Source organism: Muscardinus avellanarius, assembly GCF_963383645.1.
Source record: "Muscardinus avellanarius genome assembly, chromosome: 3".
Taxonomy (NCBI): Eukaryota; Metazoa; Chordata; class Mammalia; order Rodentia; family Gliridae; genus Muscardinus; species Muscardinus avellanarius.
This window is the reverse complement of record NC_137788.1, coordinates 15,144,968-15,170,375: the sequence shown is the minus strand read 5'-3', so window position 1 is coordinate 15,170,375 and position 25,408 is coordinate 15,144,968. Positions and strand designations below refer to the sequence as shown.

At 52.2% G+C, this 25,408-nt stretch overlaps 1 protein-coding gene across 2 annotated transcripts in view; it reads left to right on the top strand.

Annotated features, from left to right (window-relative positions):
* The window catches only part of CAPZB (capping actin protein of muscle Z-line subunit beta), a gene marked incomplete at both ends in the record, with an annotated part of 123,026 nt that overhangs the window by 47,467 nt on the left and 50,151 nt on the right, over positions 1–25,408 (top strand). For both annotated transcript variants that reach the window (XM_080690477.1, XM_080690478.1), the window contains one exon: positions 7,562–7,651. In XM_080690477.1, the coding sequence (XP_080546603.1) occupies positions 7,562–7,651 (90 nt within the window). The remainder of the gene's footprint in view (positions 1–7,561; positions 7,652–25,408) is intronic.

The window sequence follows — 25,408 nt, the reverse complement described above, 5'->3', positions numbered from 1 at the left end:
GCCCTGTTTCAAAATAAAAAATAAAAAACAGGGTAGGAGGTATAGCTCGGAGGTTAGATGCCCCTGGGTTCCATCCCCAGACCCACACACACAAAAAATAATAATTATGTTAGTACTTTGGTTATCTAGAGAAACCACTGGTAAGCGAGGCATGGTGGGGCATACTTGTAATCCCAGCATTTGGGAGATGAGACAGGAGGATCATGGTTCACAGCCAGCCTACTTGGTGATGCCCTCTGCAACTTAGTGAGACCCTGTTTCAAAATAAAGAATAAAAAATTGTGCTGGAGGTGTAACTTGGAGGTAGAATGCCCCTGGCTTGATCCTCAAAACCACCACCAAAAAAAAAAAAAAGAAGAAGAAGAAGAAGAAGAAGAAGAAGAAACAGCAGCCGCCGGGGCAGGCACCCCACACCTTCTGTGGGGGAGTAGCTGGGCTGCTGGTCGTTCCGTGGGGAATGAGCACGGCATCGTCATCTTCTGGCTGTTGCTTTCCTTAGGCCATTAGCTCCTTGCAGATGAGGACCGTTGCTCCAGCGTAGTGCCGCCTCTCCAGCAGCCCGGTGGGTGAGTCCAGTGGGTGGCAGACCGCCTCCCAGCACCCGGTCAGGCGCTGGCTTCCCCACTGTCCGCAGCCTTTGGGACTCCCTCTGCTTCTGCTGCTCATGAAAGACGAGGCAAAACTGAGAGGAACCTGAGAGGCCCGTCCAGGTCTAATTCTGCAATCCTGAGGGGTTTTTTCAAAGAGAATTGTGAAGCGATTGTGTTTCCATGGTGATCAAAACAACATTGACACGATCACTCAGCTGGTCGCTTAAAAATGGCTAATTTTATGCTGGGCGTGGTGGTGCCTGATTGTAATCCCCGCGCTTGGGAGGCTGAGACAGGAGGATCGCACAGGTTCGAAGCCAGCCTCAGCTACTTAGTGAGGCTCTCAGCAACTAGTGAGACCCTGTTTCCAAATAAAATATAAAATAGGTCTGGGAGTGTAGCCCAGAGGTAGAAAGCCTCTGGGTTCCACCCTTAGTACCATGGGGGGGGGGCTAATTTTAGCTGGGTGTGGTGGCACACGCTCGTAATCCCAGCACTCAGGAAGCTGAGGCAGAAAGACTGCAGGTTCATGGCCACCCTGAGCTACTTAGTGAGGCCCTCTGCAACTTAGTGAGACCCTGTTTCAAAATAAAGAATAAAAAAATTAGGGCTGGGGGTGTAGCTTGGAGGTAGAATGTTCTTGGGTTCAGTTCCCAGCAGTACTGCAAACCCCCCCACCCCACGGCAGGAATATATATGCAGCTGGCTAGTGGGCTGTCTGAGGGCCCTGGGGTGCTGCTCTTGGGGGACTCCACCACCCCTGCACCAGTCCTCTTCTGCATGGTCACAGCCAGAATAGAAAACTTCCCGTGATGTAGTTTTTACTTTAACTTCATAAGATGGCATCGAGCCAGCTGCGATGGCACACAGGTGACCCTAAAAGTTTACGGCTCAGCCCGCCAACCGGACCCTCGCGGCTCTGCATCACTCATAGAGGCCAAGCCCACTGAAACGAAAGCCAGCCGGGGGCACTCGTGTGTGCACTGCCATCACCGTGTCCCTCCCGAAGGGTGGTCAGTCCACGGAAGAAGTACTTTTTTTTTTTTTTTATTAATCTAAAATGTGCAGTTTCCCAGAGCAGCCTGAAGACGAGCTGTGGCTAGGCCTAGGCTCGCCCTTGAATCTTTCCCCAAATAGCCCTCAGCACAACTTGTTCCTAAGCCACAAGGCAGAAAACAGATTCCACTTTTAAACAGTCACTTGTTGGGTCACAGATTCTGTGGTTAAGTTAGACTCCATAAGTTTGTGGTCAGCCATCCTCGGCTGCAGCCACGTGTACCTCTGTTGTCCTGGAGGAGGGTTTGCTAAGCCTCCGGAATGTAAACCTGCATGGGCCTTGAACTTGAGCACAGCCCCAGGCTGGGGGGTGTTCATGTATGGCCAGTGCTGTGGAGTTTAGATCTGCCCTGACCATCCCAGGCAGGCCTCCTGGTTGGACATATTGCTGTGCTGAGTCACTGCTTGTCCTTGAAATGACAAATACCGTGTTTCTAAAAGGATTCACACAAACCAGATGCACCGGAGGAGGCTGTGGCCGGCACTGTCTTCTAGCAGGTGGTCCCCGCTACAAGGAGAGCAGCCCACCTTCTCGGGCCCCTGCCCATCCCCAGGGCTGCTGTGTCGCTCTGTTCCCCCTTGGCCACTCAGACTCTCCCCTCCTTGCCAGCCTTCAGCCAGAGCCCTGGATGGTGGAGAGGCCCCTGGCTGGCCGGCCCGCCGAGTCTCCTCTCCAGATCTGCCTCCCACTGCCACCCCAGGTTCTGCCACTCTTGTCTCACAAGAGCACCCCAAGACCTGGTGACCTCAGAGAACGGGTGGTTTTGCTGTCTGCCGTAGTTTCCGTGGGCCAGGGGTTCACCTAGGGGTCTTGTGCTCCCTCAGTTAGCCGAAGTGTCTTCACAGGGTCTCTAGGCACAGCCTTGCTCTTGCGCTGGGCTGGGCCGGGTCACTGCACAGCAGGGCGGGCGAGGAGCTCACTTGGTCCTTTGGGGCCCCAGCCTGTGTGCCCAGCATGCAGGGTGAGGATGCAGGTCTGCCTGCCTGGCCTCTGATGCCACAGAGCACAGTTCAGCTCTCCGTTGATGAAGCCATTCCAAGGGGAGGGGACGGGGCCACCCTCTGTCCCAATGAAGGATTAAGGCCAAATTGCAAGAAGAGCACGTTGGGTGGGGGGGTCTAGTTATACCCAGTTTTGAGAAATAAAACCTGCTTCTCCTTCTAAAACACATACTGTTGTGCCGTTCCTCTGGAATTCAAGAACTCCCAAACTCTCATTGAAAAGTGGATTTTGAAGTTGACAAGGCCTGAAGCCTTTCCTATGAAGCAGACAGAAGCAAACCTCTGGAACGCGAGGTGCTGCGCCCGGGGAGCAGCGCCCCTCGTGCTGCGCGGCCTCCATGGGCTTCTGAACTTGTGATGGTTTGTTTCCGTATCGGACTTTGCCTTTGGAGTTAGATTAGTAGGCCGGGTTTGACTGCAGACACTTAGACAACACTGTCCAGATATTTGGGGCTTTAGTGTTTGCCTTCACTCACTTAGGGTTCTGAAAAAGTCGTTCTAGTCCACGTTACCTCTATTTCACTTGTGCAGGGTGGCTTGAGCCATTTTGTGCTTTTTCCCTTATACGCCTCACTGGCATAGAGGGAACAGACCTTCCTTCCCAACACATCCACACAGGGACTCGCCCCTTAACTTTTTTCCATATTGATTTTGACTACACCGCAAGCTATGAAGACCAGGGGCTCCGCGTTCAGCACTTAGCATCAAAAACAGTGCTTGTTACCTAGGCAACACTCAGTTAATGGTTACTGAATGACTAATTGCATGGGCAGAGTTCTGCAGGGTGAACTGGAATGGTCATTCTGTTACTGTTTACTTTTTAACCAAAACACCACCAGTGGGAGGTAGAATCAGTAAGGCTCATTTTGTGGAGGCTGCCCCTGGGATAAGTTAACATTTAGAAGAGGCCACCTTAGTCAAGGGGTGACAGTTTGCAAAATAAATACAAACCTGGCTAGGAGAAGTAGCCACGAGGGAGACCGAGGGCTCGTGGGCTGAAGCACTGCAAGCCAGCGGACTGTGGGCTGCCTGTGTGCGCCTCCTGTGCCTGTCCGTGTGCACGGCCTGGGGCCATTGGCTAGTTTATCACAGCTGCTTCCTGGAGGCCAGGACTTCGCAGATTAGGCCAAGTGCAGGGCCTGGCACACGGTGGTGGAATTACAGCCTAGTCGTTGGCCTGGAGGGGGCTGAATCCAGATGATGGTTTTGTTGGAGGGCTGGGGAGCTGGGAACCGGTGGGACATTTGCATCTTGCAGGAATCTTACAGGCCATTTAGTCCAAATTCCAGGTCACAAAGTTGAGTGAACTGCCCTCGTCACGGGGACCTACTGACAGGAAAGACTTGAGCCCTCAGTCCTGTCCTCACCTGCTTTTGTGTGTTCTTTCTACATCTTCAAAAAACACTTAGATTTCTGATGGCCACAGAGGAACGTGCTAACAAGTTTCAGGCCTCACAGCGTAGCGCACCTTGAGCTCACCCTTCTGTGTAAGACCTGGATAGCACCCACAGGCATCTCCTCCACGGCCCCCTGAGAACTTCAGCTGGGCTTGAGGAAGAAGAGGCCTGCTGTGCTGGTGTTACGTGCACAGGCGCACACGTCTGTGTGTGTCTGCTGAACAGGTCACGGGTGCTCGTTTCTGAGCCTTATACGAGCGGCAGCGCCCTTGGTAGTGCCCTGACCCCCCCGCCCCGTGTTGCCGCACGGAGCTGGGGGTCCTCCCTGGCCTCTCCATCCTCCGGTCTGTTTCCTGTTTGGACCCTGTGGCGTTTGGGATGACTCCCAGGCGAGTGGCTCTGATGTTAACTTTTTACAAGCTGTCAGTGAGCTTTCCCGTGTTGTTTCACTTAGGGGAAGCATTTACTCATTTCCTAGTTTAATGATAGTTAAACATCCTTAGCCCTCAAAATTTGTTGTGAAACATTTTCAATTAAGATTAATTGGAACGACTGCAAAACACTAGCAGGATGGTTGTGCCCAAGTGTTGTCGCGCTGCCAGCCAGGTACAGCCAGGCCGGCCCGAGGAGCCCGCCTGCGCCCTGGGCTGAGGCCTGAGCCTGGGGCTGGAGTGGAGACTCCCGCGGGGCTTTGCGGCCGCCTGCGTGGGGCTTTTCCTCGGCTGGCTCACTGCTCCGTCCTAGCCGACCCCTCGGATCCCGGTGTGTTCCGCATCTCAGTTTCAGCTAGCTAGGCTCGCTGTTGCCTAAGTTTGCTTTTCACTTCTGAGGAAGACTCTTAATGTTTACTTCCCCAAACTAGAAGTGTTTGGGGATTATGAAGGCACTAGGAAAAGTTTTGACTCTTCAAAAAGACTGCACATGTAGAGGCCAGATTTTTAGGAGCCAGTAAAACCCTCAAAAACAAACAAAAAAGCAAAAAACATAGTTTGGTATTTTGGGGACTGGGGTTCTTCAACCTTGACTCTTAGTCGGGCCGGGTGTTGTGTGTGGGAGGCTGTTCTCCGCATTGTTGGGTGTTGTGGGAGGCTGTTCTTTGCATTGTGTGTTGTGGGAGGCTGTTCTCCACATTGTTGGGTGTTGTGTGTGGGAGGCTGTTCTCTGCATTGTTGTGTGTTGTGGGAGGCTGTTCTCTGCATGGTTGGGTGTTGTGGGAGGCTGTTCTCTGCATGGTTGGGTGTTGGCATCTCTGGCCCCTACTCATCAAATGCTGGCAGCTTCTCCTTCCCCAACTGTGACAGCCAAAAATGTCTCTTGGCAGGAATTTGGTGGAGGTGTGTGTGCATAGGAAAAACCACTCCATTGAGAAACACTAGTTTGCAGCTTTTAACAAGTTTCACTTGAGTCATTTAGGATTTTCATTCCTGCATGGGCAAGGGAACACAGAGCTACTTGTGAAGCGTGGAGGCAACAGGAGAGATCCGGTTGGGTTGAGTGTGTATGGAGACATGAAATATTTACATATAAACATTTTAAGCTGGGCATGGTGGTGCATGCCTGCAATCCCAGTACTTGGGATGCTGAAACAAACATGGGGATCACAGGTTTGAGGCCAGCCCCAGCAAGTAGTGACTCTCATCAGTCTCGTGAGACCCTGTTTCAAAATAAAAATAAAATAGGGCTGGAGGTCTCACTAGAGGTAAAACGCCTCTGGATTTAATCCCCAGTACACCCCAAATTTAAAAAATACTTTAAGCTTGTATTTATGTTTACGCATAGTACTCTAATAATTAAATATATACTACTATGCATTATACATCCCACATGTCTCTAAATTACTATAACACTGTGAGGGCGAGCGTTACCCAAAGGAGTAGGCAGGACCTGGTAGAGCTCAAGAATCGTGCCAAGATTGTAAATTAATGAACGGCAGACCTGAGACTGGAGCGTGTGTCTCCAGAGTCACGTCGGCTTATCTGTGTTCTGTGCTAGCCATGGTGTTAAAATGTCTTCCCGGGCCAGCAGGCCAAACCCATGACACTGTGGCCTTAGCTGACATGTGTTGGCACAGAGTGCCAACTTCATTAACAAAACAGGCAAAAAGGCTTCCAGGGTGGGATTTTCTGTTATTTGCTTTGCTCAATAACCAGATTATTGTGTGTTCTTGAGTAAACTGTCACCAAGAGCCACCGTAAGGGAGCGGGTGTCTTTTTTTTTCTTTAGCAGCTAATGCATTTGTCATATCAGTATCTGAAATGGGTTGACTCTGGTTGGCCATGTGTACATCACTGGTAGATTAAAGTGGGTCCTAGCCCTGCAGCCTGCTTGTGGCTAATAGGCGTGGAAATTGGTGGTAATAGTCAAAGGTTGTACTTCCCTTTTCTTTTTCTACTGGGGATTAAACTTAGAGGCATTCTACCTCCAAACTACACTCCCAGCCTAATGTTTTTTGTTACTTATTTTGGAAACAGGGTCTCAATAGATTGCTGAGAGTCTTAAGTTTCTGAGGCTGGCTTTGAACCTGTGACCCTCCTGTCTCCGTGTGCGCCACCATGCTCAGCTCAAAGGTTATACTTCATTACTGCCAAATGTAGCACTTTGAGGGTGAATTTATATATTTTATGAGAATCTTTAGTTTGCTGATTTAGGGTTCTCAAGAATCCTGAAATTAGTCTGAGCAGAGCAGGTTCCAGATACACATCAGATGGCACCTCTCTGATTGGCCATGTTGGGGACTCTACTGACTTACTTGTGGTCCCTTGGACTTAGAGGCCCATCACAAGCTCTGCTGTCTCAGCCTCCCAAGTATTGGACCTACAGGCATGCACCACCACGCCCGACTTCCTTTTTTTTCTCTTATTTTGTATATATTTGTTGTACACAGTGGCTCTCAATAAATATCTGTAGCATAAGTATTAGGTGAAGAAGGTGTTGGGGAGCACACATGCAGATCTTTAAAGGGCAGTAGACAGAGTGCTTGTCCCATGTCCTGAGGCTGCAGTGGACAGTTTCTCGCTCCCGTCCACTTTGTCGGATGAGTGAGCTCTTGACTGTAAAGTGCTTCAGGTCCCACCCCAGTTTGCACAGGCCTGGGAAAAATCTACCAAGCTTTGGCTGAATGAATGAAACACTTTGTCTCATGTGCGTCTCACCACTGGCCCCTTGCCTGGTTTCTCCCCCTGCTTAACGTACCTGACGTTAGCCTCGGCTCCAGCGAGGGTAAGCCTAACCTGCCCTGCTCACGGTGGGACCGGAGGGGAGTTGGCGTCTGTAGCTGCCAGGTTGGCCGAGCGGGGCCTCTGCTTCCTTCAGGATCTTGTGCCCCAAGGCAGCTCTGCTCAGGGCAGGGGCAGACAGCCTGCGCAGCAGCTCCTCCCGGCTGCGGGCGCGGATGTGGGGCTCTATATGTCTTAGAACACCCCAAGAAGCAGCAGCTGCCCCTAAGGATGCTTTACAGGAGCAGCTTGTGGTATTGGCAAAGCCACTGAGGTGCATTATCTCTCTCTCTCTCTACAGAGCGACCAGCAGCTGGACTGTGCCTTGGACTTAATGAGGCGCCTGCCTCCGCAGCAGATCGAGAAAAACCTCAGCGACCTGATCGACCTGGTATGTGCCCTCTTCATGTGGCTTTACTTGAGGCCACAGCTTATAATGGCTTGCATTTCTGGAGCTCCTTTCGGTTGGAATTCAAAATGCAGGAGATCTTTTCTCTCATTGCTGAACTCCGAGATTGCTTTGGACAGAGAGGAGACGGGTTCATGCAGTAGTCTTTCTGAAGCCAAAATAAGTGTTCCGAAGCTGGTTGTAGCTCTTCCTTCCCCAGCTCCCTCGTCTTCAGTTCCAGGAGCCTTGCACGTGGGCGTGGGGAGGAGGAGCTGCCGTTCCATCTCCTGCGGCTTCACTTTGGTTGAAAAGGTTTAACAAGGAGCTCAGCGTGCCCTTGTCCCCTCCCCCCCCCCAACACACATAGGCACAGAACTGGGGTTTGAACTCAGGGGCATTCTACCTCCAAGCTACACCCCCAGCCCTATTTTTATTATTCTTTATTTGGAAACAGGGTTCACTAAGTTGCAGGGGGCCTCACTAAGTAGCTAAGGCTGGCCACAAACCTGCGATCCTCCTGTCTCAGCCTCCCAAGTACTGGGATTGCATGCATGCGCTACCATGCCCAGCAACCATTTTTAAAACATTCAAAGATACTCAGAATGACTGGGCTCAAAATATCTCAGATTAACTGGCACCATAGTATTAGTTGAAAATGCTAAATTTTAAAACATCTGTAAAGCCGCAGGAAGAATTAAAAATAAGCAGGATGAAACCAGGTCTCAAGAGGCCAACCTGCTTGCCCAGATCCAGCCCAGCGCTCTGGTGTGGGGTCCAGCAGCCATGTCTGCTCTTCCCATCCCATCCCATCCCATGTCATCTCTGATTCGATTATCAGTTGCCAGGTACGGCTCATCACCAAGGTATCTTCCAAAATAGGCTCCTACGCCGGGCGTGGCGGCGCACGCTTGTAATCCCAGCACTCGGGAGGCTGAGACCGGAGGATCGTGGTTCAAGGACAGCCTCAGCTACTACGTAGTGAGGCCCTTTGCAACTCCGTGAGACCCTGTTTCAAAATAAAGAATACAAAATAGGGCAGGGGGTGTAGCTCGGAGGTCGAATGCCCCTGGGTTCCATCCCCAGACCCACCAAAAAAAAAAAATGCTCCTACAACTTGTTTATCTGCTGTGCAGATATGTTTAATTGCACTGTACGGATTCAGAACAGTTCAGCTAAGGAAAAAAATGTGATGCCAGGAGGCTGGTGTCATGCACATAAAGCTCACACAGTGTGGAAAGCCACAGTGCAACTGCGTGGTCACGGGGATTCACTCCTAGCCAAGAGGCAGGTGCGAGAGACGGCTGCCTCTGGAAGGAGTCAGGAACTTGCCATGGTCTGTGTGTCGTCATTTAGGAGATGTGAACGAGACGGCTTCTGAGGTCTTGGCCCTGCTTAGAAAGCCAGCTTGCAGAGACCTGGGCCCGGAGTGAGGAGAGGGTACAAAGTGATGGCTCCAGAACAGAGAGGTGGGCATGCTAAGAGAGTCTCGAATAGAGATGGAATGGTGACGTGGATGAACCCACGGCATTGAATGCCCAGGCTCAGGGATTCCAAAGAACCACCCGGGGAGGCGAGAGCCAGCCCGGAGCACCTGTGAGCAAAGGGCAGGCAGAGTCTGGCCAGGCCCCACGGGGAGGCAGCCACCTTGTCTCATCCCCACACTCTGTTGGAGTCTGCTTTTCTTATGTGTTGCTTATTCTCAGGTTTCTCTAGAGGACTTTTTATGTGAAATACCCCAACGTGTTGGTTGGCTGGGTCAGTTTTGAGTAGACCTCAGCTGGCCCTGAGTGTGTGAGCCATGGGGTGGTCTTTGTTGAGGAATGGTAAGTATGAAGTTGGCTGGGTGGCAGGACGTGGTGGTGGTGGCACTGTCTCGTCATTGCTTGCACTGAATTCATTTGCAGGGCCTCATCCGGCTCGACGGTCTGGTAACGTAGCACTGGAGCGTGCGGTCAGGGAAGTACGACAGCATCTCCCTTTTCTTGGGCAGAAGCCCATGGCTGACCCTGTGTGGATAACGTGGGCAGAGTTGAGGTGGAATCAGGTCTGAGCTGCCCAGCTGCAGGGCCTTCCTCCCTTTTAAACTCAGCTGGAAAGCACGCTTTCCTGAGTTTCAACTTAGTTTGCCAGTTAAGTCATTACTGTATTTTAGAAATAAACCAAACATGGAAGTAAGCAAGGCTAAGCACATTTTTCTCCATTGACTCCCCTCAATGTTTAACAGGCTGTTTTGTTCTCATGACAACGCAGGGCTGTGCTTTAGCCATGCCCTTTCTCTGGGTTCCCTTCATCACTCCATCACTCAGAGGGGTGCATGGAGTTGCTCTTGTGAAAACCTGGCCAGCTGGTTTCCTGGCTGTCAATGCCAGTTTTCCCTGGGCTCAACAGGGGATCCGCACTGGTGGGGAGTGGAGGAGAGGGTCAGGAGCTGCCCTTCACCAAGTCCTGGATGCGGGGACTCAGCCCGAGGTCCAGGGTGCAGGCTGAAGTACCCAGCTTCACATGCAGCATTCTATGGGTTCCTGCCAAAGTGTTACTGCTTTTCCCTTTGTCACAGAATGTGTACCAGAGAGGAGGTGGAGGCAGACCAGGGTAGACAGCTAACATTTGTCAAATAACCGTTATCTGACCTGAAATCTGAACCCATGGTTTGATCTGAAATGTCCCCCAAAAGTTCATGCATCGAAGGCTTAGTCCCCGGCCTGTCGGCGCTGCTGGGAGGTGGTGGAGCCTTTAAGGGGTGGGGCACAGTGGGAGGAAGATAGGTTATTGGGAAAGTGCCCTCAGGAGTGGAAATCGGCCAGGCCCCTTCCTCTCTCTGCTTTCTGGCCTGAGCGAGCAGCTCTGCGGCACGAGTTCCCACCTCGATCCCTGCCTCACCACAGCCCAGCAGCAGCAAGGCTAATGACTGTGCTCTGAAACTAAGATTGTGAGCCCAGGTAGCAGTTACTCTTCTGAGCTGATCATCCCAGGTATTTTGTTCCAGCAGTGAAAAGCTGACTGAGCTGGGCACTTCTGTTTGTGTTGTTTATTATTCTGTCCAGTTTTTACAGTAGCCATCACCCTTCTTAGGTGACTAGACCATGTGAAGGAGCCAGGGAGGCGGCTTGCCATGCGGCAGCAGGGGTGCTGGTCTCTGCTCCCAGGGCAGTGCTGTGTCCGTGACGCCTCTAGGGAGTCGTGTTCACAGCAGCACGTTGAATGCAGTGCCTCTTCCTAAGTAAAGAGAAAGTGTTAAATAACTTAATCCATTTGAATCCAAGATGTTGGTATGCCCTTGAGAATCATTTTAAATTCACATAACTCAAAAGCAAAAACTAGATCTGGGTGTGGTAGCTCACACTTGTAATCCTAGTATTTGGGAGGCTGAGACAGAATTGCAGGTTTGAGACCAATCAGTCTCAGCCACCTAGGGAGACCCTCTTTCAAAACAAAAAAATAGAAGAAAGGGTTTGGGGGTGTAGCTCCTAGGTAGAATGCCCTCGGGTTCCATCCGTGGTGCCACACACACACCTAGAGACAGGAAAGAAATGCTCCTTGGAGCCGGGCCGTTCAGGGTTAGCAGTTCCCCTTCCTGTGCAGCCCACGGGGCCACTTGAAAACTGCCGGCTTGTCCTTGCGGGGGCTGTGTGGAAACAGCCCAGCCGCCTGCCTCCTGAGGCCCAGCGAGAGGAGAGCCCGTCATGGAATGGGTTGGGGAATTGGGACTCTCATTAATTTTTTAATTGAAGTATGAGGAACGTCAACGTGGCAGTGAAGCATGACTTCTCAGCAAATTAGTATCTGGTAAGCATGCCTCATTAAAGCTGCACTGACACGCTCCGAAAGCCACTTGGTGATTAATGGCCTGGCCTCGCGGGCCTTTGCTGTACGGCACCTGCAGAAGGGGCAGGTGGGCTGGCCTTCTGTTGCATCCTGTGGCCGACCCTGGAAGTTACTTTGAATGTCTTCTTTTCCTCGTTGCTGTTTCCATCCTGTTTCACTCAGGAATGACAGCTTTTCTTTTTTTCCTTTTTAACTGAATTTGCAAAAACTCCTCTCTTCTCTAAGGGCTGGTCTGTGCTGAGTGTCCTGTTATGGCTCTGAAGTTCACATGCAGTTTGGGTTCTTCCCAAAGCTGTAATTTCAGGAAACACACACTGTTCTGAGCCTGCCTAAGCGCAGCATGCCCAGCCCTTGTGCATGTAATCTGGAGCCGCCGGCTGTTTCCCAGCGGCTGACGCAGCGCCCAGGTGCAGGCTGCGGCCCCACCACCGCCGCTCACCCCCAAAATAGTGAAGGGGTGGTTTTTAAGAAGAGAATCCAAATTTGAAGACTGAAAAGAATGTTAGGATTTGCCAGCCTTCCTCCGGAGGGGGAATGGCCTCACTTAGATGTCAGAGCCAGGGACTTGTAAGGGATTTATCCCGTCCACCAGTGGTCCGATTACAGAGCAGTATTCGAAACATGGTGTGTGCTTGGCAGCCGGGCCAAGGCAGCCCAATTTATCATGCCAGATCAGCTTTCTTTTTCTTTCCAGCATCTGAGCTTTTGCTGCCTTGGGATTAGGATGCATGCTCTGATTGGTGGGAAATGACCATCCTTTGCAGATGGCCAGAACATCATTTTATTACATATTAATCCCATTGTGCTAGAGCACAGCCAGCCGAAATCCATGGCTAAGCTATTTCAGAAATACCCACACGCCCATGTGAGCCAGGAATCATGTGACGTGAAGAGGCTGCCTGGGCTCCCTAAACTCTGACCTTCTGCGGCCTTACTTTAGACACTGGTAGCTGGGTTGTATTTTGAGCCCTGAGCTTAGGAAGGAGTTTGCTTCTGCAGATTGGCACCCAGCAGACCATCCGTCCTTTGCCTTTTTAAGAGTAAACCCCAAATAGCCTTTAATCTGTTCAGCCAGGCAAAGGTCTCTGCTTGAACATGTTGGTCGTTTCATCACTTACTTACTTATTTTTGTGGTACTAGAGACTGAACCCCGAGGCATTCTACCTCTGAGCTACACCTCCAGGCCTGCTTTATTTTTTATTTTGAAACAGGGTTTCATTAAGTTGCTGAGAGCCTCACTAGGTTGCTGAGGCTGGTCATGAACCTGCGCTCCTCCTGTCCCCGCCTCCCAAGTGCTGAGATTATAAGTGTGCGCCACCACGCCTCGTTCATTTAACCTCTTAATTCCCTCTCTTCTTTCCTTCCCAAAGTCATCTGAAGGCTCTGCCCTTGGGTGTCTCCATACTTTCCTCAAGCAAAGGGAAGACACCTCACAACTAGGAAAATGTCCTGTTACTCTGGCCAGGCTTGTGGGTGGAAGTGGAGGTACGAGAGGCTTCCTGGTGCTTCACCAGGTAGCGGAGAATGGGACCGACTTTCTCCCCTCCCCCCTCTCTCCCTCTCCCTCTCCCTCCCTCCCCCCCCCTCTCTGGATACTGGTAATTAGACCCAGGAGCATTCTACTCAGAGCCACACCCCCAGCCCTATTTTTTTATCCCTTATTTTGAAACAGGGTCTCACTAAGTTGCGGAGGGCCTCACTAAGGAGCTGAGGCTGGCTGTGAACCTGGGATCCTCCTATCTCAGCCTCCCAAGTACTGGGATTACAAGTGTGGGCCACCATGCCCAGCCTCATTTTCCTCTTTAGCAGCCAGAATGGACCTCCAGAAATAGAAAGGGCCAGCCCCGCACAGGGCTTTGCACTGCCGGCCTCAGCTGTGAATGAACAGCTTGCAGAAATTGTCTCCCTGGCCTGGGCAGCAGGGACACCAGGTGACAGGTGGCAGGCTGAGTGCGCAAGTGTGCTACACCTCCGGCTGAGCGGGCGAGTGAGTGGAGACCCGGCTGAGGCTAAGGCCACAGGTACTAGGCCATTAATAGTATTGATTAGCAGACATGGGCCAGACATTCCTCTTTTGTTCTAATAGTTAAACCAATAAAATCTGGGGATTACCTTTCCAATGCCGGTTGTGGGGAATGGGGCACAAACTGTTCTGTCCCCAGCTGGTGAAGGTGTCCTTGGAAAGCCTGAAGGCCACCGTGAGCTGCTCTAGCTGTGTTCTAGAGTGAGCTTTATCACCAGCCTCCCCTCTGTCTCTGACATTTAAAAGTGTGAAGGAGCACAGCCGCTGTTCCTTGGCTCCCCTTCCACAGCTGATCCCCGAAAAGCATGACCTTTGTCGGGTTCTCTGGGACTTCAGTCACTCGCCAGGTGCTGAGCCCGGGGACGAGTGTCAGGAGCTGCAGAACTAAGTTACTCTTTTCTTCAAATATTTCCTTAGCTTCTGTGTGCCAGATGCTGTTCGAGGGACAGGGTTATAGAGTCCAAAATGCAGGGCCGGCCTTGTTCAGTACAGCTGACATTGCTGGAAGGAGGACTTGGCTGTGCTCAGCTCCAAACTCTGTATGTGCCCTCCCCATTCTGCGGATTGAACCAGGGGCACTGTACCCTGAGCTACATCCCCACCTCCCTCCCTCCCTCCCTCCCTCCCTCCCTCCCTCCCTCCCTCCCTCCCTCTTACCCCCCTCTGTCTTTCTTTGAGGGGAATGGTACTGGGGTTCCTGGAAACCCTTCTAACTCCATGCTACACTCCCAAACCTATTTTACATTTTTTTAAATTTGGAAAACAGGGTCTCTTAAGCCAGCAAGGCTGGCTCCGAACCAGCGCGATCCTCCTTTCTCCGCCTCTGAAGAGTGGGGATTACAAACGTGTGCCAGGCTCTTTCTTTCTTTTTGAGGCAGGGTCTTAGTAAGTTGCCAGGGCTGGCCTTGAACTTGTGATTCTCCTGCCTCAGCCTCCAAAGTTGTCAGGATTACAGGAAGCACCACTGCAACTGCTCTGTATACCTATCTGTTAAACAGGATAACTAGCAAACACACCTACTTGTCTCTGCTTACGGGTAGAGGTGCTGTAGGATCCAGTGCTATGCCTCCTTCCTATGCGCTGAGCCCGCTCTGCTGACATGCCACTGGTGCCCTTTCTCTGGCCTCTCAGTGGCACACGCCCTGGTGCCTCTCAGGTTCTTCCCCAGAGGATTCCCGACGATACGGGAGGGTAAACTCATATCTTTAGAGTTTGAGGGTAAATCCAGGGTGCTCACCTCCAGGAAAAGAAATTGTTTTATCTCTTCTAAAAATTGTATTCCAGTTTGTAACATGTACATGTGAGATATCTTAATATAAAATAATGGTCGGGCGTGGTGGCACATGCTTATAATCCTAGCATTTGGGAGGCTGAGACAGGAGGATCGCGGTTTGTGGACAGCCTCAGCTACTTAGTGAGGCCCTCTGCAACTCAGTGAGACCCTGTTTCAAAATAAAGAATAAAAAATAGGGCAGGGGGTTAAGCTCGGAGGTCAAATGCCCCTGGGTTCTATCCTCAGACCCGCAATAAATAAATAAATAAATAAATAAATAAATAAATAAATAAAATTTCTTCCACCAAAGCTGTGAGTAATGTTGGTGCTCCAGGAGAGGGCCCTGTCTCCCTGGGCTTTGCTGGCCTGGCACTCGCTTGTACTATCTATGAAGTGGGGAAACATGGTTTCTGCGCTCCTGTCCTTCCAAGGCTCTGCTAGGAAGTGCTCTCTGCTGGGCCTGCCGCTGGCTGTCTCGGGCAGAGCAGGGGTCACTGCAGCTCACCCAGCCCCTGCCCCGTCTGGCTAGACTGATGCTTCCTTGCTGACTCTCAGCTTTCCTGCAGGCGACTCTGTGCTGCAGTCCCTCTTTACAGGGGGAAAAAGCATTCCAGCCAAAGGCCTCCAGCAGTATTTTAATGAACTCCATCCTTGGAAAGTTGTGGTGAGCCTCTTCATGCCAGCGCCTGCTCTCTGAGCAACTGCAGCTGTTGGAAGTGGGAGGGAGGGCGAGGGGGCAGCCCCGGGCCTTAGGTGTTGGGATGGGGCTCTGCTCCCACCAGGGCCACTCTCCAGAGGTGTAGCCCTCCTCGACCCCTGCCTGTTGTCTAGGCGAGGGCCCAGCCATCTAACTGTCAGCCTCTGGACTGTGTCAGGGTGGCAGCTGGACAGCCCTTCCAAACCAGGAAGACATGGCCCACTTGCCTGGAAGAGGAAACGGGCTTCCTGGGGAACCTTGCTACCCTGCTGTCCCACAGATGTGGCTGATGGTGTTTCAGAATTCTGACGAGTTCTGATATATGCGCACCAGTAGTCTCTTGTCCGATCCAATCACGTTTCCTTCTGTGAGAGCAGTCCAGATGCGGGAACCTGAGACAGAATGAACCAAGGGCAGAGTTCCAGAGCCCCTGGTTTGCACTGCGCATGTGCGCTTTGTTTCTTGGGGAGTAGACTCATTCCAGGAGCCCATAAGAACATCTGCTAGCCCCGAGCTGCTCTGGACCAGCAAGTAGTTCCCATCATGGCCATGGTTGGAAGTGCTCCACGGCCAGGTATTTTGAAAGTTGGCCATCTAAGATAACTACCCAGAATGCTTTTATTTTTCAGAGATGACAGGCTTCAGATTGGAATGAGTTTTTGTTGGTTTCAGATTTAGAATTTGACTCTGTCCTCTTCCATTTCCCATAAAAACTTTTTTCCCCATGAATGACATGGAAAAACAACTTGGAGACCCATCAGGTGGTAGAAGTACTCTGAGACGGGCCCCATTATGACACTCTTGTCGTGTTCCTCTTTATGGCTGCTCTGAAGAGCGGGCCAGGGACTTCCCAGAGTCCATACTTGATACGCAGTGGTGTGTCAGACTCTAGACTGCCATCTTATAAATGAAAACACTACAGCTGGGCATGGTAGAATGCTCTTGTCATCCCAGTACTTGGGAGGCTGAGACGGGAGGATCGCAGGTTTGCAGCCAGCCTTAACTACCTGCTGAGGCCCTCTGCAATTTAGTGAGACCTTGCTTCAAAATAAAGAATAAAAAATAGGATGGGGATGTAGCTCGGAGGTAGAATGCCCCAGAGTTCAATTTCCAGTACTGCTGAAAGAAGGCAGGCAGGTGGGCAGGCAGGCGGGCGGGCGGGCGGGCGGGCGGGCATGCGGGCAGGCAGGCAATTTCTTGTATCCTGCTGAAGAAAGAAAGAAAACATGATAATGTGCCAATTTTTTGTATCCTGCTGAAGCTAAGTCATTCCTTAAAGTGACAATATAAAGGAAATAAATAAGGTCAGGAAACTTGAAAGTACCTCAGAAAAAAAGAGGTGGTCCTGGGAATTAAACCCATGGTCTGCACATGCTAGGCAAGCGCTCTGAGCTGAGCTACATCTCAGCCCTTTTTTTTTTCCAGGTCTGGGGATGGAACCCAGGGGCATTTGACCACCGAGCTGTACTCACTGCCCTATTTTTTTTATTCTTTATTTTGAAACAGGGTCTCACTATGTTGCAGAGGGCCTCACTAAGTAGCTGAGGCTGTCCACGAACCACAGTTTTCTGGTCTCAGCCTCCCGAATGCTGGGATTACAAGTGTGCGCCACCACGCCCAGCTCATCCCAGCCCTTTTTTAAACTTTAAGGCAAGATCTTGCTGAGTTGTCCAGGCTGGCCTTGAACTTGTAATCCTCCTGCCTCCACCTCCCAGGTAGCTGGGAGTGAAAGCATGGGGAGGCCTATCGAATTTTCTCCTCCTGTCTCCTGTTCAGTGGGCTGCGGAGGGTGCCAAGGCAGAGGTTCTGTGGGCCTGGCTCCCCTCGCCCCACCCCAGCTCTTCGTATGTCTGTTTGGGGAAAGACGCTTTTCAGAAAAAGCATGCTGTCCAAACATGAGCAGTTTGTCACTGTTTTTTCAGTAGGTAAATCTAAAATTTTTAGAAAAAGCAATGCACCCTAAGGACGGTTCAGTGGAGTGACTGAACCTGTACCCCAGCATCAGCCAACTATGTAGAATCCCGGGGTGTGGAGATCCAGACCCCATTTGTAACAGCAGAAGGGCACACGTATTGAGGAGGCAAGCAGGCCCTGTGTGAAGAGAGCGCAGAGCCTGGACCGTGCGGCAGACACCATGGAACAGCACACCAGAAGCAGACCCCGGAATGCCAGAGCTGAGTCAATCACAAATGACACTGCTGTCCACGAGAGAAGAGTTGGTTCAGTAAATTTGTGGAAATAAGTAGTAGTTTGTAAGGAGAATCAAGGAGACCGCTGCATCGAGCAGCTTGTACTCTCATTTCTAATGGACCAGAGAGCTGACTGTCAATCGTTCTCATTGCAAAGAGGGCGCCAGGTGTGGTGGCCTACATCTGTGAGCCCAGCGCTTGGGAGGTGGAGACAGGAGGATCACAGGTTCAAGTACAGCTTCAGCAGGGTAGCAAGACTCTTAGCAAACTAGCAAGACCCTGTGTGAAGACAAAAAAATAAAAAGGACTGGAGTGTAGCCTGGAGGGAGAATGCGGCTGAGTTTAATCCCCAGTGAAAGAGAGAAAGAGAGAGGCAGGCAGGAAGGAAAAGGAGGTCTGTCTTTGTAAAGCATATAAGGCAATGCCAAAATGATAACTTTGACTATGTGCAAATTTAACTTAAAGTTGACACAAAATTCAAGTCAGAGAACATACTGAAAAATATTTGTACCTTTAGAAAAAGCTCATCTTTTGAGCTCCTCAGAACGTCTTCTGAGGCTGATACCATGTCCCCATCCACAGGTGAAGAGGCTTGGCTAGGGCTCTGTCTGGAGCCAGGCTTGGAACCCTAACAGTTGACATCAGGCCTCTTAACTGTTGTGGGGTGATAAGATAGGAAAACAGAGCTGGCTACACAGGCAGGTGATTCACACGAGAAGACACTCGGACAGATAGCACACCAGACTGTTTGCCCTCATAGTAGTCAAACGCGTGCGATAGAGCAGAGATGGCTGGGCACTCTCTCGGCCCGCCCCTCTCTCAGTGGCCAGCTCAGCCCCTCCTGGACTGCGGCCTGTAGCTTCCTGACTTGAGTGAACGGGCCGCCTCCTCTTGGTGTTGTGTGTCTTGAATAAGGACAGTGAGTGACTGAGAGAACTCTTACCCTCTGTATGGGCTCAGTAACGGTTCTGAGAAGCCTTATAATTAAAGAAAGAAGGAAAAGAGCCTGTTTCCCATGCACTCAGCATTTCCCCCACTTATTTATGGAAGGCATTTTTGGGAAGCATTGGTCTCCTGGAAAAGCCCATAACCTGCATGTGGGATAAGACGGATTCTACACCCTTTGTGACATAGCCCTAAGTGTCGTGTTAGCCAGAGTTTTGATTTTCATAACTCTGATTATGGGATAGAAAAAAGGTGGCTTTCCTTGAAATATTTTCCTCTTTTCTTGCAAATAGATAACTGCTTCAGATACTTCTTTTCTTATCCCTTAGAACCCTCAGATCTCTTGACAGGAAGGACCAAGGCAGGGGGAAAGCAGGTGAGCCCGCCACCTGACGATGGCGTTTCAGCACATCCTCCTCAGTCGGGGCCTGGGCGGGAGCTGTGGTCTGCCACTGATGGTTTGGGCTGGCAGGTCTCTGGGCCGTCCTCCGCAAAGTGAGGGCCCCATTATCGCTCATTCTCTCTGAGTCCTTTGGCCTGGAACCAGAAGAATACCACATGGGTGCCCTTCTGTGAGGTCACTACTTCCAGGGTCCCCTGTGTGGGCAGAGAGGTGTCGATTTCTCTCTCGTCTCTGGCTCTGTATGCTCCCTCTGTGGTGCGTGCGTACGGGGAGCATAGCAGGAGGAGCGAGGTGCTGAGTCTTGGTGGGTCGCTGTCTGGCTTTGAGACCTTGAGCAGGACATGTCCTCCATCTGAAAGGTTGGGGTCATAAAAAAGGAACCCACAAGACCTTGCCTACAGTGGCAGGGCAGATGGGCCCTTCCCCACCCACTTCTGAGGGTTTTTCACCGTCGTCCCTTGGCCCTCTGTTCATAGCTCTCCCCTCTCCCGGCCTCTCCTGAATGTGTTTCTCATGGAGACTATTTGAACGTCTCCCCTGCTTGAACCCTGTTCACGAGCCCTGATGTAGAAAATACCTATAGGAGCCAGGCGTGGTGGCGCACGCTTGTAATACCAGCATTTGGGCGGCTGAGACTGGAGGATCGTGGTTCGCGGACAGCCTCAGCTACTCGGTGAAGCCCTTTGCAACTCAGTGAGACCCTGTTTCAAAATAAAGAATAAAAGCCGGGCGTGGTGGTGCACACTTGTAATCCCCACGCTTGGGAGGCGGAGACAGGAGGATCGTGCAGGTTCAAAGCCAGCCGTGCTGGCTTAAGAGACCCTGTTTCCAAATAAAAAATAAAAATCAAAAATAGGTCTGGGAGTATAGCCCGGAGGTAGAAGGATTTCCAGGAATACTAGTACCACCAAAAAAAAAGAATAAAAAAATTGGGCAGGAGGTGTAGCTCAGAGGTCAAATGCCTCTGGGTTCCATCCCCAGACTCGCCAAAACAAAACAAAACAAACAAAAAAACCCTATAAGCATCACTAGCCAAGGACAGAAGCAGGGCTCAGTGTAGAACGCCCAATTCTTTTACACACTTCTTGGAAACAGATTGGTTATTTAGTGCCTCCTACCTCACTTACTTATCTACTAGGCCAGAGAAGCCTGCTTTAGCATCCTTGGGAATCAGAGTTTCACCAAGTTCTTGGTTAGGTGTTTTGGGCTGCTGGCCTGAGCTCAGGTGTCTGAAATGTGCACATTGGTGCATTGGAGTATGCAACGATTGGACGCCTTGAAAAATCGAAGGCCCAGTCAAGGCAGCTCTCCGTGGCGTGTCTCTGCTGTGTGTGGCCTCTGAGCCTCTGTTTCCTCACCCGAGAGAGGCGCTGGGTGACACTGACCATGGACACACAGCGTCTAGCTTAGGGCTGGGCATGTAGTTGCTGTGTGCGGGTTCTGAGGTCACATCACACTTGATGGCCTCCTGGTCCTTATTAGTAACCTGTGTACCTGCAGCTTATTTAACTGCACACCACAAGGCTTGTTCCCATCACAGGTGAGGAAGCAGGCCTTGGCTGTTTGCTCAGTGGCGGAGTCCGGGTCGACCCCAGCCACGTGTCTCAGAAGGCTGTCCTCCTGCACTTGGTCTGGCCCACAGCTGCTCCACGGTGGCTTTCTCCTTGTCACCACCGGTCACCAGTGGACAACTGACTCTAAATGCAGATATTGTCCCAGTAATTAGGGCCAGCAGGAAATACTGCCTTCGTGGAGTGTAGATTTCCCCTTTGCACATTGCAAAGGCAACCTGGGCCGGCCTTCCATCACTACAGTTGAAATGCTGATAGAGACGGATGCACCTTGGTAAAGACGTATGACCCTGTCCGACCCTGTCCGTGTGCTACCACCAAGTTGCAGCCCCACCCCTGGGCGTGGGGGGACTCCCCAATACCCCGAGGCTCTGCATTGCTCGCCAACAGGCCTTTCTGAGTCAGGAAGGGGTGCAGTGTGAAGCGCTCTGCCCACTGGGTCTCCCTTCACCTCCTTTGGGTCAGTGCCCTCCTCAGGCTGGGTACTCTTCACTGATCAGGGGTTTGCAGCTGCCCCCTGGCCACATCTGTTGCTGCCTTCCTGGCCAGTCCAGCTCACAATTAAGCCTCATTGGAGACCCTGTCAGTCACAACACGGGCAGCCTGCCTAGAAGAAGCCTCCTGCAGGGCCAGGGTGGGTGCCGCCTTGGCAGGGCTGTGTGGCTCTGGGTGCCCTGAAATGAGCCTCCTCGCAAAGGATTGCAGCCTTGGGTGCTTAGTGTGCAGGAGAGGAGGTGTGAGCCACTCTCATCCAGCTCCAGACAGGCCCTAGGGGCCCATTATCTTTCAGGTAACTGAAACCTTCAAACTTGGGCCAGAATTGAAGTTACAGATGGTGGTGGGGGAGGTTTGCCAGATGGACACTTTGAGCAGCTGCCTCGTTCCGAGGAGAGACCCCAGGCCAAATACAGAGATTTGGTTATCGCCAATCTCTCTCCCCTCTTGCTGGAATGTATTGGGACACAATTTTAATTACTGTTGACTGGAAACTGAAGTTACACTTCCTGGTGCAGAACAAAACCCTTTAGGAGACTTGCTGGGAATGATTATCTTTCATACAGGTAGGGTTTTCACTCTTTCTTTCTTTTTTATTTATTTATTTATTTATTTATTTATTTTTGTGGTACTGGGGGTAGAATCCAGAGGCTTTCTACCTCCGGGCTATACTCCCAGACCTATTTTATATTTTATTTGGAAACAGGGTCTCACTAAGTTGCTGAGAGCCTCACTAAGTAGCCGAGGCTGGCTTCGAACCTGTGCGATCCTCCTGTCTCAAGCCTCCCAAGTGCGGGGATTACAAGCGTGCGCCACCACGCCCGGCTTGGGTTTTCCCCTTTCTGACCATGTTTGATGTGAGTGGGAAAGGAAGGAGGTGTGCCGCCGGCATCCTAGAGGGGCCTAATGCTTCGCCATGTCCCTGTACTGCCTCACTGGCCCTTCTACTTCCAAATGGTGCGTGTGACGGGCAGCCCGGGACCGGGAGCCGCTCAAGTCACTCTGGGAGTCGGCACAAAGTACTTCCTGTTAATTGCCTGCTATAATTTTATATTCTTGGCACCGAAGGGCCCTTTGGCCCCTAAGCCCCAAGTGAAAGGAGGAATGCACATCCACATCCCAGGCCCGACACATGGCGGGCCACATGGCTACCTTCAAGGAATAGAGTTGGCGAACTGAAGCCAGGCCCGCTGCCCACAGACCCGGGGAGGAGAGGGCGCCACTTCATACTTGTAAGCTGCCTGGTCTGAGGCGGAGGTGAGGGTCACAGATGCCTCGCACAGCTGCATCAGCCCCAGCGGACGTGCTGCCTAGAGGCAGTGCAGCGCAGCGAGTAGGCTGGGTCTGCGCACACCCGGGATCGGAGGTGGCCCTGCCCGAGCTTCCTCGCTTTCCTTACCTTCAGCGCCATGCTGAGCATTGAAGGAACCGTGCAGGGAGGCGCTTCCTGTGTGGCCGCGGTGAGGAGAGGTGACAGCGTGCCCAGGAGGGGCAGCGGGACCAGCTTTGCCCATTGCCATCCCAGCCACCGGCCGGCTGGCCTTTTAAGGAGGTGCGTGTGTTCATCGGCAAGAAGCAGCCAGCACTCCCTGGATCGGAGTGGCTGGATCGGCGGGCGAGTTCTCAGGTTAGGTGCTCTGCTGTGAGGGCTCAGTTCTCCAGGGACCAGGGAGCTCCGCCGTGCTCTGGTACCTCCCTGGTGGGCCTTGGCACCACAGGTGCCGAGCGGGTCATGCAACGGGGAAGGACCACAGCTTGGAGGGGCATACTGCTGGAGCCCGAGAGTGGACACAGGAGGGGCGTCGGGTGTAGTGCAGGCTGCTGGGGTCAAGAGAGTGTCCTAGGTGCCCAAGAGTGCCGCCCCCCACCCCCAGCAAGCCATTCGGATGGGAGTACGTTCAAATCCTTACTTCTGAGCTCAGTGGACATTAGTGCTACCAGTGCACCCCAGATAACAAGGCTTTTAGAAGAACAGCCGCTAGACAGCCTTCCTGCCTAAATGACCCTCGCCACAGCAGCCAGAGGAACTCCCAGTGTGCTTTTGAGGCCATCCCTTTAAGATGCCGGACTGTGTCACGAGCAACACCTGGGGCTCAGAGCTCTTGAACGGACCCCTGAGGCCCGCGCCCTGCCTGAGGTTCTCTGGATTCTGCCCTTTTCTGGCACATCTCTGGCATGCTCTTGCCTCTACTGCGTATTGGAATGGCTTGATTCTGGGGCATGGTACCAGGCCCCTGGGGGAAGGGTTGTGTGCGGTTTGTCCACGACAGATACTTGTGACTGCCTGCTTGAATCCCTGCTGATTGCTACGCTAAAGCACCAGGGTCAGAAGGTTTGTGAGAGAGTTTGTGTCTCTGAGAAGCTTATAGCCAGCCAGATGTGGTACATACCTGTAATCCCAGTACTTGGGAGGCTGAGACAGGAAGATCGCCTCAGCAACTTAGCAAGACTCTTAGCAACCTAGGGAGACTGTTTCAAGAGATGGGAAACACTTGTTTCTTCCCAGGTTAAACTGCATGCACTCCTGGTAAGCACAGGGCTTGATTCAGGCCTCATGGGTCCCCTGCCCCGTGCCGGTGATAGACACGAGGTCAGCTCCGCCTCTCAGACCGAAGGACCGCTGAGAAGTGCGCCCTGGCTCCCACTGCTCCAGTGCCACCTGTCTCTGGGAAGTCTATCCTCAGTTCTCCTGGGAAGATGGCTCTCTGAGACCATGTGGTTTCCTGAGGTGTGGGTGTCAGTCCCCCAGTGTCTTTGGAGACTTGCGTCTTTCTGGCTGTGTCTGCAGGTGCGCTCTCTCCCAGGGCGTCCTGTGTAGCCCGTGCAGGACAGCTGCTGCCCTGGAGGGACCTCCGCTCCTGGCTTGTCCTCTTTCGGAATGCCTAGATTTGGGCAGAGAAGGGTAGAGTCCAGGTCTTTGTTTCTGATCCTGCAGCCCTGTAATTCAAGGTTTGTTAACACTTCTCACAGATGCTTGGGAGCACCGGGTATCCTCAAAGCTAAACGGCCAGTTTAAAGGGAGTGCACCAGGATTGTGCTGCACTTTGTAATATCGCAATGAAAAGGGTTGGAAAGGTGTCAGCTACTTGGGAAAACCACTGCTTCTGCTCTGCCGGCCGGGAGTCAAACAGGCAGATGCCCAGTTGGAGTAGGGGGTGACGGCATCCTTCTGTGCCATGACAGATCGTTGGCTCGTGTGCGGGGTAGTTGTGGAACGCCCTGTAATGCCTGCAACAAGAGATCCAGCGCCTAGGTCGCGGGCGTTTCCCCTTGAATTCTGTTGCTGCCGTAAAACACAAGAGCTTTCCAGGGCTGTGGACGCCCGGGACCCCTTCCTATTGGACTCGCGTTACCTGGCGATGTGGTCCATAAAAACGGCCTCGAGAGGGCTGTGCTCTGCTAACTCCCCCAGTGCAGAGTCCAGTGTGGCTGCCCCAGGCCAGGTGGACGGCATACCTGGGACTGCGGAGAGGGGCTGCGCCAGGGTGTAGGCTGCGTTCTTGGCCAGAGCGACTAGCAGAATTCAAATGTGTTGACCCCCCCCCCCTTGGTTTCCACATTCTTTCCATTCTGGGGATTTGCCGATGCTTTGCAGGCTTTGCAAGTCTTTCCCCAATTAAAGGGCCTCCCAGCTGTGTGCAGAGCTCTTCTGTCTCCAGTCCTTGCCCTTCTGTGTTTGTGTTTAAAATTCCATCTTTCCAAAATGTTTGCCACTCAGCGAGTCTCCTCAAAAGCCCCCACTTTTGTTTGAGCCAAGGTTTTTTTTTCCTTTTTGGTTTTCATTCTGCTTGTGTACAGGAAATTTAAGTTTCTGGAATTACTCATGAACATGCTCTTCGGTTTTGTTTTTACTGACTCTCACCGAAGTGGTGGCAGGTGGCGGGGGGGGGGGGGCGCCGGCACCTGAAGAGTCTTGACAAGGTCAAGGAGCCAGAGCCGCCCTCTTGCCACACTGTGGGGGGGGGGGGTGAACAGAGCACAGCCCTCTCGAGGCCGTTTTTATGGGCCACACTGCCAGGTAACGCGAGTCCAAGAGGAGAAGGGGTCCAGGGCGGACAGGATGTGCAGCAGGAGGCAGCACTGTCCCCAAGTGAAGGAGGTGCTTGGCTCCAGGTGACGAGACATGTGATTCACCTGGAACACAGACACCTGGACCCTGCCTGGCCCTTCCGCACGGCGGAGGCCCGTCCCCTGTGCTGGAGGCCGGCCCCCACCTTGCCTGTCCTGACTTTCCCCTGGTAGCCTTGTCTCACATGAGGTCTGTCTGGTTCCCTCAGTCAGGAACCTCACCGAATCCTGTTGCTGCTGGAAACCAGACGGGTGTTTGAGGGGCTTCTGC